Source organism: Hippopotamus amphibius, chromosome 4, assembly GCF_030028045.1.
Source record: "Hippopotamus amphibius kiboko isolate mHipAmp2 chromosome 4, mHipAmp2.hap2, whole genome shotgun sequence".
Classification (NCBI taxonomy): domain Eukaryota; kingdom Metazoa; phylum Chordata; class Mammalia; order Artiodactyla; family Hippopotamidae; genus Hippopotamus; species Hippopotamus amphibius.
The window spans coordinates 57,636,696-57,653,328 of NC_080189.1; the positions used below are offsets into that span (position 1 = coordinate 57,636,696).

Consider the following 16,633-nt stretch of genomic DNA (forward strand, 5'->3'; position numbering starts at 1 on the left):
AGTATAAAGAGTAAGCAATCACTAAATTTGTCCTGTGAGCAAGTCGGGTTCAAAATAAACTGTGCCAAGAGTGTTTAATGAGGTCAACAGACAGCATTTAAATAAACGCAGCCATAAGTTCAATAAACAAATAACTGGGCTGAGTACTAGAATGTGAACACAGGCCAACTTACCAATTTGTTAAACACCAGCTCAGTTAGGTAATACACACATGTAGTAATGAAAACAACACTGCTAGAACAGTCTAAGAGCCAAAGGAAAAATATTTTGGCTGTGTTTCTATCTCAGAACCAACTGTCAAATAGAGGTAAAAGGAAGCAGTAAGTTACAGTTCTTTACCCGGACCTGGAACATTTACTTTGAGAATGGGGGAGATTCACTAACCACGTGTAATACTGCATTATTCATGAAATTGATCTTTGCATTTAACTGGACCTAGAGAATAAAACCATAGGCTATCAGGAAAGAAAATGGTCTCTGCATGTTTAGGGAATGTTTATTCTATTGAGGAATATTTATTCTACTAAGGATCACTGATCTTTAGTTAAAATAGCAAAGAGGAGCCCATTAAGCTATGAAATCTTTAAAAGACTGAGTGTTATTTAATCTCTGTCCCTAGTACATAGTTAATGACCTGGAGATATTTGTGGATTGATTGTAAATAAAACAAGTGCAAAACAGTTTCTGATGGAATAAAAAGAGAATATTCTACTTGTTTGCTTTTAAAATTTAGAATAGGTAACACGCATCTGTATTCAAGGAAAACAACACTTTTAAAAATGTTGGCTCCCCTTTAGGATGAGTTGGCAGAGAGAAAGAGGAGGAAAAATTTAAAAGAGATAGAGAGAAGGGAGACCATCTCACAGAGAAAGAGAAGAAAAGAGAAGGCAGACTCAGAGAAGGAAGACCTCAGGATGGCGGTAAAGTCAAGACAAAGACACACAATGGGCAACTTCCTCAGAAGATGGGGAAGAGGAGGTGAGAAGAGAGAGGCCATGGAGACGGGGAGGTGGAGGCACTGGAGCTGGGAGTATAAGGTGGGGTTCTTGGGTGGACTGCCCCTGGAAGGAGTATGTCCTCAATAGCAGTTAAATAGTCCTTTATGTGTTTGAAAAAGAGATTTTCTGCTTTATGTTCAACCTTCAAAGCTTATTTCTGAAATCAAATTTTATACTCCCAAGAAATTCTAAAGATATTGCTTATGTCTAAAAGCAGTCTAATGTCAGAGGATGATTTTTTTTTTAATTTAAGGAATCATTTTTTTCACATGCAAAACCCACCGAATCACTTTTTTTGGTGTTCTGAAATTACAGCTGCCATATTCCACAGTTTAAAACCAGCATTTACTTCATTACTGGGAGTCTTAAAAGAGAAACCTCAAGTTTTCATTTGGTTTGTCTGCAGGCTAACTGAAAAAATAGATACATAGAATAAAGGACATATAAAAAAACAGATGAATTTAAATAGGGTAAAATTTTTGATTGGATACAATCTTAAAATTAGGAAGCAGTCACATTCTCAAAATTCTTTATATTCCTTATTTTTAACAAAGAAAAATACTCCTCGTTTTCTATTCTGAAAAGTAAAGAGGGTTAGATATCATTTTAGAGAGGTTTGTTTTTAACTGTCATGTAATAACATTCCACCATTGTGTTCTATTAGATTAATAATATAATGCTGTAAAGCACTTTTCAAACCAGAAGCTCCCAGCCCGGTCAGGGTCTGCTCCTAATCTGCCTGACTCCCTTTTCTCCAGGCTCCCTGAGACAAGAGGCAATGCACTGATGGGATCCTCTGAGGTGCTCCTGTCACTTATTTAGCTCTTAAATGAGTGTGTAGGCTCCTGAGGACTTGGTCTTCTTCCCAGAAGACCATTTCCCATGCATTCATCCACTGCTAGCTGTTATTTTTGGTATTTACCCAGAGGTGTGCGTGAATTACTTTGCTAGAACTCCTTCTTTTGCCAAAGGGATGTTCCTGTGTGTGGTTACTGATGTTCTTTTCAAAGTCAGTAAATGACAAATAAAGAAATGATGGAAGATACTTTGTGGCAGTTACGCCTGCAGGCAGCTACAGCCCACAAAAAAGGGAAGTTCATTTCATTGTTTCAAAAGGCTGTAGGCTTAGTTTTTCCACTTATGGGAAGGGAAGGCAACTGCTTAGTGTCAGCCCCGAGGTTAACTGGATAAATAATTTCCTGGCTTTGGCCTCAGCTCAAGTTTTACTTCTCTGTGTATAAGGCCAGTCCTCACCATGGTTCTATTCACTTGGGAGTAGACTGCTTTGAATCTGCGAGAGGTGGGCATGGTGACAGCGTTGGGCACATTTTGCAGGTTTGTTTTTTCCTGGTCCTATTTGTAGTGACAGATCACTGGCTCTAAACCACCACAGCCACTGGAAAATCATCACGATAACCAAGATGGCTTGAGAACTGGCCTAAAGACTCCTTTCTTACCCAGCAGCAGATTCATTGGGGGAAATGCTTGATTCTAGAGCTCTGCATCTGGTCACTGGCCCATATACATGGCCCCAGATGATACCTGTATGTTAGCATGTTTTATTTCTTAAAACTATTTTCAGGTGGGAAAGTGTTCTAATGTACAGGAGCTATAATTTCCTGCTTTAATATTTTTTTCTTCTGAGCCTTTCAATAAATTCGAGGGACAGCAGGGGCTGAATGCTGAGCCCTCTCAACGTAGGATCATCGAATGTAAGTTCGTACTTACTCTGGGTGATCTTGCTGTTGGGCAGGGATGTGCTGAATAACTTCGTAAATTGTACTGTGCAAATCTTGCCCTGGTACACCATCAGAGGCTGGAACAGATCTTGCTGGCATCTAGAAAATGTGGGACAATAAAAAAAAATTGGCAGACTAGTAAATAGTATTTGCACTAGGCGGCATAGCTGAAAACAACTGGAAGAGGTGAAGATTAGAGAATTAGAACTGTTTAACTTCCCTTCAATATCCTTTTCCTCCTGGCTACAGTTCCCTGCACTTACCCTATGGCAGTTTGTGCAGTGGCATAGCTATGAGGTCAGAAGAGGAATAGCTGGACAAACTATCACTTTTTTTCTCCATTTAAGAAAAAAGCTGGCAGTACTGTAAAGGAAATACAATAGAAAAAAACAGCAAAAGAGAAGATATCAGGATAGCTTAGAATCAAAGAGCATATATCACTATCCTTTATATTACATCTCAGTCTTACCTTTTTGACAGTAATTGCCAATCATGTGTGCAGGGGAGGTTTAGAAAAAAAGAATAATGTACAGCCAGAAGCCCTCATCACATTGCAAGTTAGCAAAGACAGTACCAAGAAATACAGAACACACAAAGGAAGATGTTTTGGTTTGAATGCAGTAATGGGCTCTAAAAAGTAAAGGCTTGGATGAATGTGGAAAGTACAGTAGCATATGTCTCTCTGGTTAAAATCAGTATGTATTTTATTGAAACTGGCATTCATGTTTCATTAACTCCTATTCTTATATTTGATACTGTTATTCTTGTAAATACAACTTTCCAATTATTTAGCTAAAGTCTGGTTCCCCTCCTCATCCCAAACACCCTATTTCCATCCCACTTCTGGCCACTTTCAGTCCTTTATATTTATACAGATCCACCTAGAGGACTCTTTGCCCTTGATAAATCATCTGAAGAGTTCTTTATCTCATTTGACCTGCTAGGTTACTTTAGAGCTTCTTCGATTTAGGTTTTTCTGGAAAATGCCTGTTTCCATTCTACCTGTTTAAGCTCTCACAGCAGTCCTAGGCTATGTGATTCATCCTACCATTTTTGTGTCAAGGGGATTTTGGTTTAGAGTTTGTACTTAAGATCAACTCTTGATTTTCTTTGGTATAGAAGTGTTCAGGTGCTATGATAAAAGCAATGTATAGATAATGACTAACTTACTTACCTAACCTAATATTAGAGCTGTTAGCAAGTAATAAATTTGTTCATTTCACGCCATTGCTTTCTGTCCAATTCCTCAAAAGAAGTGCTAAATGGACAATGACATGTATAGCAAGTACAGAGAGGAGGAGTACTCATCTGTACATGTATCGCGACAAGCTAAAAGATGATTCAGATTTTAAAAAACTCAAAAAGTTAGTAATCAGGGCTTCCTAGGTGGCGCAGTGGTTAAGAATTCGCCTGCCAATGCAGGGAACACGGGTTCGAGCCCTGCTCCAGGAAGATCCCACATGCCGCGGAGCAACTAAGCCCGTGCGCCACAACTATTGAGCCTGCGCTTTAGAGCCCGTGAGCCACCACTATTGAGCCCATGTGCTGAAACTACTGAAGCCCACGTGCCTAGAGCCCATGCTCCACAACAAGAGAAGCCACAGCAATGAGGAGCCCGCACACCACAACGAAGAGTAGCCCCTACTCACCGCAACTAAAGAAAGCCTACGCACAGCAAAAAAAAAAAAAAAAAAAAAAGACCCAACACGGCCAATAAAGTAAAAACAAAAAAAAAGTTAGTAATCAAGTTCCCTTCTTAACTTCAATTTTGAGATTTTGGTAATGTTATTATTATTACTTTTCTTCCCAAAGCCATTGCATTTAGCTGCTAATCTTCACACATAACTGCCATTCTGGCTGATTCTCACACAGATCCTTCAACTCATGTCCAGGTCCTCCACCTCCTGTCTTGTTGGTGTTGGTTTCTCACTTCTTCCCAAAGCACTTGGAACTGCCAATGAAGGACCTCAGCTGATTCCTCAGGAGTTTTCAGCTTTGAAGATGGGCATAGTTTCAAGTCAAGTTATTCTACTTACGACAGATATAAGCAGGGCTTCTGATACGTAATCAAGCACTCATTTCTCTGCCTCAGGTTCTTTAGAACTGTAGCATTTTGAGCAAATAGAGGTCCTCTCAATAAAATCTTCAAACTGAGGACTGATTAGTTGCAAGACTAAATTTGTTTCCTACATAGATCTCACTCCTTTCCAATGCATTCCTAGGAATAAAAACTGACTTCAAAATTCATTTCAAAGTCTTGTTAGCTGTTCAGTTTCCTGCTTTCCCATTTAGAAGCCACACCTGAGAGGGGTGCTTTCTGCCATGGTAAGGAGCTGTTTGAAATAAATGATCCACCAAATATTTATTTTTGTCTTTTTGGTTGTAGAAGTGAAGGGTGAGCCAATCCTGCCGGAGACTGAATAGGACCGTGCAAAGCTTTTGCAATGCAGTTTTGCCCTTCATCTGTGGTGATGTGGGTCCTGGTGCTATGACTCACCCATAGGAGGATGAAATCCAATCAATCCCCCTCCATTAGTTACATGGCATTTGAGAAATAAAGCCTGTGGCTAGGTAACTTACTAGGTGAAACTTAGAATCTTAGAATTCTCTGAACAAGTAAGGTAACCAATCCCTAATGACAAATATTGATAGTTCTTTTTTAAAAAAGGAAATGAAAATGCCCAGAGGCAAGTAGTCCACTTTTGGCACTTCTTTAAGTGAACTATCACAGGGGAATAAGGAAACAGAGGAAAGATCAGTAGTACACAAATCTATAAAAATGTTAATGAGCTGAGTAGCTCAGAGAAACATTCTGTTTGTCTGCTAAACAAAACTGATTGCTTAAAAGATCTTGTCTGTGCGGACTGAAAAAAATGGCTTCAACTGTATAAAAGTTCCCACTCTCACATCTCATGCATCTTTAGGAAAAAAATAAAGATATGTACCTGCATACTTTGGGTTTATACGGTACCTTTCTCCTGAAGAGCATAAGGTACCTTCAAGGATATAATCAATCGTCTTTGCAATGCCCTCACGAGATATGAGGGGGAAATAAAGGGGAGACTGAGCAACAGAGAGAATCAGTGAAGTGACAGGCTGCAGTCATCAAAGTGATGCAGAATTATTTAAACCAGGGTTTCCTGGTCCCCTATTTATTCAGTTCTCTTGACCTTCAGCCTAGTTAATTCACTCTTCAATGAGCTCACCAGGTAAAGAGTGTTTATGAATTCATGTAACTTCCTTATTTGTGGTAGTCTTATTGATAGAGGCTGAGAAAGATGCTTTAGCTCCCCAGTTCCGGCAATGTCATTCATTACAGAGTGAGTAAACACTGCTGAGGGTAATGCAGCCATTTGACCACACTGCCCACATGCTTAAATGAATGCTGCTTACACCTCTGGTGAAGCACAATGCTACTTCTGGGCTAATCAGCCACTAGGAAAACCAACCCTGGGAACACCAGAAGCATCGGGAAAAGCGACAAATTCATATATTCCAAAGTCATCCAGAGCATCTTCGTGGCCTGAAACAGAAAACAAATACTACTTACAAACCAAATGCCTCAAATTGCTATTGTTATTTTTTTTTAACCTTTATAAAACTTATCTTTATGGTTTGCTTCAAGTGGTAATGTATATAAAACCAATTTAACATTTCCTGATCCCCTATAGTCATGCTGCCACTAAGTAGTATCGGAATTCACTCCTGTTGAAGCTCAGAATTGAAACTGAATTGGGACAATTATTCTTAAAGTCTGATGTGGGAACGGTGTATTATATATTAATACACTGTTAATACATATATTATATATATAACATATAATATATGTATATTATATAAACACATGTGGGCAGCCTTGTCCTTTGTAACCTTCAGTTACCAGAGACTTATAAACACCAAGGCTTCAATCTGTAAATTACAGCAGCTCTTAATCCACCCATAATATCTACTGTACCCTGCTAGATCTAACAGAGTCCACCAGGACTAAAAAAAATAAATAAGCAACTATAGCTGCCCATACATACAAAATAGAATACAAGTCCAATATTACCTAAACTATTATAGGTAAAATGACAGGAGTGGGGTGGCTGGGAGGAATCAGATGGTCTCTGGGACCTTTCTGAACTCTGACAGTTTATCATTTGAGAGAAAGGACTAGATAAGGGGGAGAAGACCCATATTTGCTACGCATTCAGGCATTGTATTAGGCACTCCACCTACATCACTGGATTTAATTCTCAGAGCAACCCTGAGGGGAAGTTATGGTCTCTATTGTATAGATGAGTTAAGGTCAGGAAAAATAATTAATTTTCCCAAGGTGATGTTGAGGGAAAGTAGCACATATGAGACAGAAACCCAGCTCCTAGGACTCCAAGGCCTGAGAAAAAGCCCCATTAATAACTTATAATGACTCAGTAGGTAGTCAAAAGTAATGGCAGTGAGGGGACCGCTTGGGACAGAGAAGCAGCAAACCGGTGGGACTTCCCTTTCCTCTTCTCACTGGGAAGGAGCTACCAGCACTGTATCTGCTTTAGGAACTGACACAGTGAAAGAACCCTTGGGGATTTTCAAAATAATAAGAGGATCAGTGGATTCAGCAGAACTCAGCAATAGTGGACAAGTGATTTCTCTGAGCCTTAGTTCTCTTGCCTGTAAAATGGAGTTGAAAGTGCCTTTCAGGCTTATCTTACAGAACTGTGTGACTTATATAAAACTAATACAAGGGATAGTACTTTGTGAAGTGAGGGCAGTCATCCTGGGAAGGGATTGTTAGTATTATCTCATGTGAATTATGTTATATCAATAGTACATTTTATATATATAATTAATATCAACAATGTACATTAATATTGATAATAGCCCCTCTCAGCCTGGCCATTACCTGAAAATGTTTGAGCTTTCCTGTATTCACTTTCTGGCCTGAAAAGACAAATTGGCATTTCTGTCAGTCTTAATCACTGAAGAAAAAGCATTCAAGAGAAAAATTATTTTCTTAGAAACATATGCATTACCTGCCTTCTAGCTTTTGTTTTATAACTAAAACCAAGAAAGAAAAAATACAGTAAGATACTTTTTAGTACACATATAAAACCATTCAAAAATTTTTTTCTAATTTTAACCTACCTTTGTAGGGTTGATATTTTTTCCATAGGAGGAGAAGACACATGGATATAATCAAAAAGAGTGATATTCCAGTTATACTTGCTAAAGGGGACAATGATTTCCCTTTTTGTGCGAGCTTCTCTATTCCTAAATAAAAAGACAATATATTTTTAATATTTTTATTAAAGATCAATAATAAATTATTATATAGCTTGACTTGTTTATGCTTTATCCTAAATGGTACAGGATTGCAAATGTCTGTGTGTGTGTGTGTGTGTGTGTGTGTGTGTGTGTGTGTGTGGGGAGAGAGAGAGAGAGAGAGAGAGTCTGAGCAATATCGTACAGAAGGAATGCACTTATTTTAGAATATACACTAAACTCTCTAAGGATACTTGTGATTGGAAATGTGGTGAGCTGTCCAGGATAATACCAGTATGTTGTACTAGATGTAGCAAATAGCTCACCTTATACTTTTCAACAGTGTTCGCCAGCATTTAACTTGGATCTGTTGGATCTCATTGTACAAAACGTCCCCAGATGCTACATTGTTCTCTCTCTTTCCATCTCACTTTATTAACATTCTTCAGTTACATGGATTTTCTAGGGTGGTGGTATGTGATTAAAGGTGTGTGGAGGGGGTGTTAATTTCAAATAATTACTAATTTTTGACCAATAAAGAAATCTTAATCCCTAAAATAAAATGTGTGTATGTGATTTAAAATATTTAAAGCCCCACTTTTGACTACAATTCACTTTGTTTTGCAAGTCATTCCTTTTGTTACTATTCCTATATAAAATATATTGCTAATAGCTAACATCTGCTGAGTGCTTATAATCCCTCAGGCTCTGTTCTAAGAGTACCTGATACAAATTACCCCATGGGATGTTCGCAACAATGTTATTAGGGAGGTATTGTTATTATTATTATCCCCTCTTAGAGATGGGGAACCTGAGGCTTGCCTGAGGTAATTCAGGTAGTAAGTGGTAGAGTCCAGATGGGACTCTAGGTTCTTGACACTTTGTGCTGCCTCACTTTGGTGCTGTTTGACAAAACTTACTAAGTATGGCAATGTTAACACCAGTTCCAGGCTATAACATGCTTAGTCAGAGAGTTAATCTATAAAGTGGAAAGTTGTTGTGAACTCCAACAAAAGCAAGTAACAGACGTCTTCCACATTATCATGTGAATCAGATATTAATGTATAATTGAATGGTGTCCGTTGTCTGTCTCTGTCCAGTTTAATGTGGGAGTGAAAGTCATGGGATGTCACTTCCCTTCTGCCATGGTGGAGAATAGCTTGGAGCATCTGGGTGTGGTGAAGGATGTGATGGGGACTCAACTCTGCAATAAATATCCAGCCTACACCCTGTTTTCTTCTACCACAAAGCCTCTGCTGAGGTCTTCAGCAGCCAAGATAAGGATGAAATCTTAATCTTTCCCTTCTTTAATTGTGGACCTATATACACTCTCTCAGCTTTTCTACCTATAACACTTTCACTTTTTAATCTTCCCAGAATCTTTTCATAATGTGGTATAGATCATACATGTTAAACTCTAGTTAAAGTGTCATGGAAATCATGATATCTCCTTTGATTTTCCCATGCAATGCTGTTCTTGAATTCCCTTTAAGTCCTTAAGAGTTTAAGGAGGTTGCTTTTCATTACCAAAAATCTTTACCATCTCAGATGGTATGTTTATAAATTTCTGATATGCATTCAGATAATTGTGTTCTTAAAGTGTTCTTTTTATGGGATTACAATAGCTGTGTAATATTTATTGCTCTTAAATGGATTTTAAGTTAAACTCTTTTCAGCTTTGGGTGGAAGAAATAAATGTAAGGTAGTATAAAATGGACTAGAATGGTAATTTATTGGTTCTGATCTACACCAGAATATCACAAAACTTATTAGAAATATTGTTTTTCCTCCTTTTCTCTTGGTTAATAATTTGTAGAAAAATTTATATTCTCCCACTGTTAGAATGCTGACCTTTTAGTTTGTAACTACTTTAGCATTCGGGTGATATCTTTGTGAGGTCTTAGCCTTTCTTCAGAAACTCTGCTCCTACTTCACAGGTTTGTTCTCTCTAAAGAGCTGGGAAGCTTTGAATGAGCCACTTGACTCTAAGGATCTGGATTTTCACAGCAGTAAAATGAGGAGGCTAGAGTGATTGGCCTGTAAGTTCTCTTGTTGCTCAGATATTATACAATTTGGGGCAGCCAGAGAGTTTTACATAAAGTTTATATAAATAGGACACTATATTCAACGGCATGCTAGTAACCGAGTATCAAAAAAAACTGTATGCAGATATATACATACAAAAGTTATACATTTTACTGATATGAAGGATGTGCAGCCTAATTTAGAATTAATAATAAAATATGCACTACTCTTTACTGTTAATTCCATATATCTAATTGATTCTCATGCAATGTTTTTGTTGATTTTTGCTGTACTCTTGTATTTTCAATCTATGGGTGAGAGTAAACCATGTTTTGAAACAATTAGACTTCAATAAATGCTTGGTTACTATCCAATTCAGCAAAGAAATAGCTTACATCATAGATGAAAAAGTGTAACTTCAACATGAACGTTGGTTGACATTTAATAAGATGAAAATGAAACAACAATGACATTCATTGGAACTTCATTTAACAGTGATATGAATGACTTCTTGGCTAAACTGGATAATAGTTTTTTTTTTTTCACTACTTGAAATGACATGTTGGATGATAGTTTTTGAGTACTGGAAGAACTCAAATTTTTTGGCCATATATAATGCAATGGCTACAGAAAAGATGGGAAGAACACTCTTTGACATAAATCATAGCAAGATCTTTCTTGACCCACCTCCTAGAGTAATGGAAATAAAAACAAAAATAGACAAGTGGGACCTAACGGAACTTAAAAGTTTTTGCACAGCAAAAAACAAGAAGAAAAGACAGCCCTCAGAATGGGAGAAAATATTTGCAAACGAATCAACAGACAAAGGATTAATCTCCAAAATATATAAATAGTTCATGCAGCTCAATATGAAAAAACAAACAACCCAATCAAAAAATGGGCAGAAGACCTAAATAGGCATTTCTCCAAAGAAGACATACAGATGGCCAAGAGGCATATGAAAAGCTGCTCAACATCACTAATTATTAGAGAAATGCAAATCAAAACTACAATGAGGTATCACCTCACAGCAGTCAGAATAGCTGTCATCAGAAAATCTACAAACAGCAAAAGCTGGAGAGGGTGTGGAGAAAAGGGAACTCTCTTGCACTGTTGGTGGGAATGTAAATTGAAACAGCCACTATGGAGAATACTATGGAGGTTCCTTAAAAAACTAAAAATGGAATTACCATATGACCCAGCAATCCCACTACTGGGCATATATCCAGAGAAAACCATAATTCAAAGACACATGCACCCCAATTTTCACTGCAGCACTATTTACAATAGTCAGGTCATGGAAGCAACAGATGTGGTTCATATATACAATGGAATATTACTCAGCCATAAGAAGGAACGAAATTGGGACATTGTAGAGACATGGATGGACGTAGAGATTGTCATACAGAGTGAAGTGAGTCAGAAAGAGAAAAACAAATATCGTATATTAATGCATATATGCAGAATCTAGAAAAATGGTACAGCTCAACTGGTTTGCAAGACAGAAATAGAGACACAGATGTAGAGAACAAACATATGGACACCAAAGGGGGAAAGTGGGGAGAGGGGTTGGGGTGGGATGAATTGGGACATTGGGATTGCTATATATACATTACTAATAAGAGAAAAAATATCAAATTGTACACTTTAAATATATACAGTTTAGTGTGTTAATTATATCTCAGTAAAAGTCCTTAAAAAATATTGTAATGGCTATAGACACAATGCACTTACTGAAGTGTAACAATCAACAATTTCTCCATCACTGTCGTACGTGTAGACAATCATATTAATAGAACATCTCCTGAGTTTTGAGAAGTATTTTCATTATCATTAAGATCAAAATATTTTATAATTTTCATTGCAATTTCTTATTATCCTAGAGATTATTTAGAAGTATATTGTTTAATTTCCTTATGTTTGGGAGTTTTCTAGTTTTCTTTCTTTTATTGATTTTTTAGTTGAATTCCACTCTATTTAGATTGCATGCCCTGCTTGATATAAATCTTTTGAAATTTGTTGAGTTTTTTTAAAAAAATGACCACACACATGGGCATATGCAAAGATGGTGTGCTCTGCAGTTGTGTGTAATAGTCATATTATTTCAATTGAGTCAAATTGTTTTTCTCTATTCTTATTAGGTTTTTGTCTGCTTGTTCTATCAGTTACTGAGAGAGATATGCTAAAATCTCCCACTCTGATTGTGGGTTTTTCTAATTCTCTGTCAATTTTTGCTGCTTATTAAATGGACTTGGAAGCTATGCTAGTAGAAGCATACAAATTCAGAATTTTTATATCCTCTTGCTGGATAGACCACTTTACCCTTGTGAAATGTCCACTTTTTAATCTAAAGCAATACTTCTTGTCTTAAGAAATATATCTAATTCTTATCTAATTTCTCTTATATTAGTATGGCTACACCAGCTTTCTTTGGACTATTTGTACAGGGTATTTTTGTTCATTCTTTTACTTTCAACCTTTCAGTATCCTTTATATAAGGTGTATCTCTTATTAGTGTTAAATAGTATTTTAAAGTCTAGTTTTACCATATTTATCTTTTAGTTGGAATATTTAGTCCATTAATATTTAATGTAATTACTAATATAGTTTGGTTTGTAGCTATAGTCTTATTTTTTTCTACATTTCCCACATTTTTGGTCTCTCTTGTCTTAATCTGGTTTTATCAGGATTTTATTTTATTCCTCTTTTCCCCTCTATTTGCTTGTTAGTTATACATTTTTTATTTGTCTCTTAGACTTTAGAGATTTCAAAAATCTAACCAAAATTAATACTTTTCAGCAAAATGTTCTCGGACATAAATCAAAGCAATATTTCCCAAGATTAGTCTCCCAGGGCAAAAGAAATAAAAGCAAAAATAAACAAGTGGGACCCAATCAAACTTGCAAGCTTTTGCACACACAGCAAAGAAAACCATAAACAAAACAAAAAGGCAACTATTGAACTGGGGGAAAATATCAGCAAATGATGCAACCAACAAGGGGTTAATTTCCAAAATATACAGATAGCTCATATAGCTCAATACCAAAAAAACCCCAAAAAACCCAATCAATATATGGGCATAAGACCTAAATAGTATTTCTCCAAAGAATACATACAGATGGGCAACAGTCAGATGAAAATAAGCTCAACATTGCTAATTATTAGAGAAATGCAAATCAAAACAACAATGAGGTATCACTTCACACCAGTCAGAATGGCCATCATCAAAAAGTCTACAAATAATAAATGCTGGAGAGGGTGTGGAGAAAAGGGAACCTTCCTACACTGTTGGTGAGAACACAAATTGGTGCAGCCACTATGGAAAACAGTATAGAGTTTCCTTAAAAAATTAAAAATAGAGCTACCATATGATCCAGCAATCCCACTTCTGGGCATATATCCAGAAAAGATAAAAGCTAATTCTAAAAGATACAGGCCTTAAAAAAATAAATAAAATAAAATAAAATAAAATAAAAGATACATGCACCCCAATGTTCATAACAGCACTATTTACAATAGCCTAGACATGGAAGCAACCTAAATGTCCATCAAGAGATGAATGGATAAAAAAACGTGGTATATATATACAATGGGATGTTAGCCATAAAAAACAATGAAATATTGCCATCTGCAGCAACATGGATGGACCTAGAGATTATCATACTAAGTCAAGTAAGTCAAGAGAAGGACAAATATATGACATCACTTACATGTGGAATCTAAAAAAAATACAAATGAACTTATTTACAAAACGGAAACAGACTCACAGACAACACAGACATAGAAAACAAACTTACGGTTACAAAAGGGGAAAGGGGTGGAGGAATAAATTAGGAGTATGGGATTAACAGATACACAGGACTATATATAAAAAGATAAATAAGGATTTACTGTATAGCATAGGGAACTATATTCAGTATCTTGTAATAACCTATAATGGAAAAGAATCTGAAAAAGAATATATATATACACACATACTGAATATGTATATATATAAACTGAATCACTTTGCTATACATCTGAAACTAACACAACATTGTCAACCAATTATACTTCAATAAAAAAATTAATATTTTTACCATTTACCACTTCCACTGGCTTCCACCATGCAATAATAACTTCCATATTAAAGATGGGAAAGCTAAAACTCCAATATGGGACTCAAATTTAACTTAGTAGTGCTGACTACAATTGCCCTATGCTCTTTCCACCACTCCTGCCTGACCATTATACAAGAAATAGAAATCCTTCAAATCATTAAGCCTAAATCCACTTGGTTCTACTAACTGGAACTACAACAAATAAATCAAATCCTTTCTTTGCATGATGCCATCCCAACTGTTTGATGAAGCTCTCACTTCTCCCTGAGAATTCTCTTCTTCAGATTCAACATCCCCAGATAGTTTTGGTGTTCCTTATATGACTGATTTTCACATTCTCTACCATTCTAGAGGTACAATTTTAGAAGCTCAGCAAAAGCTATTCAAATTTACTTCTAAAGTGTAAATTCAGAAGGATTCATACTCTGGTGTGGTTGTCAATAAGATAAAGGCAAACAGAACGGTCTCTTGAGACACAAGCAGTGAAACAAAAGCAAAGAAGAAAAAATTGATAAGAAAAAATTGATAAGAAAAACTGGCACAACAGTATAAAGCAATTATATTCCAATAAAGAGCTAAAAAAAAAGAAATACTAAGTAATAAAATGGCATGATTCAAGATTATTTGGGCACCACTTTTAGAAAGTGAATTCTCTTACTTCTTCATTTTAGATCCAATACTAAAATCAAAACTAGCCAATTTTCAGATATGCACAATTAAATGTATGTACATTATATGTATATAAAACCAAATGTACATTTATTTCCCATTTATTTGGTACAAACATGTCATATCAGTAATAATAAAAATAATAAAGAAATGTAAAGTGTCATTTATAGGTACAGATAAAGAAATAGTCTCAGAGAAACAAAAATACTTGTCATAGTTAGTCCTAGAACTGAGACTGGAACATAGTTTTTTCCCTGACTGCAGATTTAATTTTTTGCTGTTAATCCATGGTCAAAGAATGGTTTTCATAACTGGCAGGCAGCGTCCAACATATTCAGTTTTTCCTGCAACCTTTTATAACACCAAATTTGATGTACTCTGACTCTCTCACTTCTTAATAGCCAAACTGCCTTCACCAAAATTCAACATCCCCTAGTTCCTAAAAAAAAAAAAAAATGCAATGCTAATTTATTTAGTCCAGTTTCTACAATGCACTTTACAATGAAAAATATTTTAGGGTAGTCTCAGCTGTGTTTTTCCTCTTAAACTTGAAAATATGCTAATAATTATTTCAGAGTATTTCTCATTCTAATGCTGAAGTTACATTCTGGCATACATCAGCTCTTTGCCAGGCACTTCCATGACTCTGATGCCTTGTAGTAGGTTTAAAATACAATGACTGGATGTCTTACACTAGATAAGGTACATCTCCTCCCCTCTCTTTCATTTTTAACTTTTTGTCCCTCTTACTTTGTGTTTCCTAAAATGACTGAATTTGTACATTCTGTCCTACAGAGGGTCCAACTTATTCCCCTTACCATTACTTCCTTATTTCTTTAGATTTTTTCCTTATTGCCCTCTTGCCTCTCTACCCCTTGGCCTCTGTTAGCCCTCCATCAAAGAATCACCCTGAGGTGACCAGCACCTGTCAGCTCAAAACCTTGGCTATGGCAAAGGCTAAGTGTCCTTTCCCTGGAGAATGAAGAATAGAGATGGCCCTTTTCTCAAAACAAATGATCTTCCCTGTTAGGCCCCCTTCTCTTCTAGAGCATCATGGCTCTCTATGCTCAACACTGCTTCTCTATACCAGAACACACACGATTTACCAGATCCAGAATTTGAAATAAAAACTGTCAATTATGTCCAGGATCAAGTCAAGGGGCACAGTTGCTGTGGTCTTAGCTCTAGGCAAGTGTGTTTTAGAGAGATGGATTTCCAGAACCCAACTTGAAAGTAAGTCAACAGGGAAATTCTAACCCTATTGCCATGAGGAATGTATAGGGATCCCAAGTGCAGTTCTGGATACTTGCAGGAGCCCATTCTTTCTCCTTTCAGAGAATTTTGTACTCTTTAGCATATAGCATGCCACTCTCCCCATTATTTCAACATGATTGACTCATTTACCAAAGCCCTAGTGCAAATGTTATTTGCTCCCTCCTTTGGCAAACAAATAAAATGAATAACATATATTAAGTGCAAATATAGGCAAGAGGTGTGGTATCCATGGTATCGTAGCTCTGCTGTTTGAGAGACTGCACCTAAAACAGGACAGCCATATGCTACCAGTCAGCGTGTCTATTTCTAGATCAGAATGGAGTCCTGAGATCTCTCCCATCCAATCTGTTAGTTGATTACTGCCGCTGATTCACATCCCTGTGGAAATGAAGGTGCCCTACTAGTGGCCATGCTATATCCACACTACTACGGCCCTACCTGACAGATGCAATTGTTCTGTGCTAGGTGCTCATGGAATATCTCCTAAGGCTTCAGGGTCTGGATGTTAGGGCTGTAGCTTATCTCAGTTGTTATCTCCCGTGGTCCAAGGTGAAATGTGTCTCCTGGAGATCTTAACCAGAGAAAT

General features: G+C 36.7%; 1 protein-coding gene across 5 annotated transcripts in view; it reads right to left on the reverse strand.

Moving 5' to 3' along the window:
* Positions 1 to 16,633, reverse strand: part of HEPACAM2 (HEPACAM family member 2) — a 79,575-nt gene that overhangs the window by 31,984 nt on the left and 30,958 nt on the right. For 3 of the 5 annotated variants that reach the window (XM_057733231.1, XM_057733227.1, XM_057733230.1), the window contains 5 exons: positions 7,862 to 7,987; positions 7,750 to 7,774; positions 7,620 to 7,657; positions 6,187 to 6,260; positions 2,727 to 2,836 (listed from right to left, as the gene is read on the reverse strand). In XM_057733231.1, coding sequence (XP_057589214.1) covers positions 2,727 to 2,836; positions 6,187 to 6,260; positions 7,620 to 7,657; positions 7,750 to 7,774; positions 7,862 to 7,987 — 373 coding nt within the window. Of the gene's footprint in view, positions 1 to 2,722; positions 2,837 to 6,130; positions 6,261 to 7,619; positions 7,658 to 7,749; positions 7,775 to 7,861; positions 7,988 to 16,633 lie in introns of those variants that run through there. The other 2 variants (XR_009053325.1, XM_057733229.1) reach the window with 2 other exon arrangements.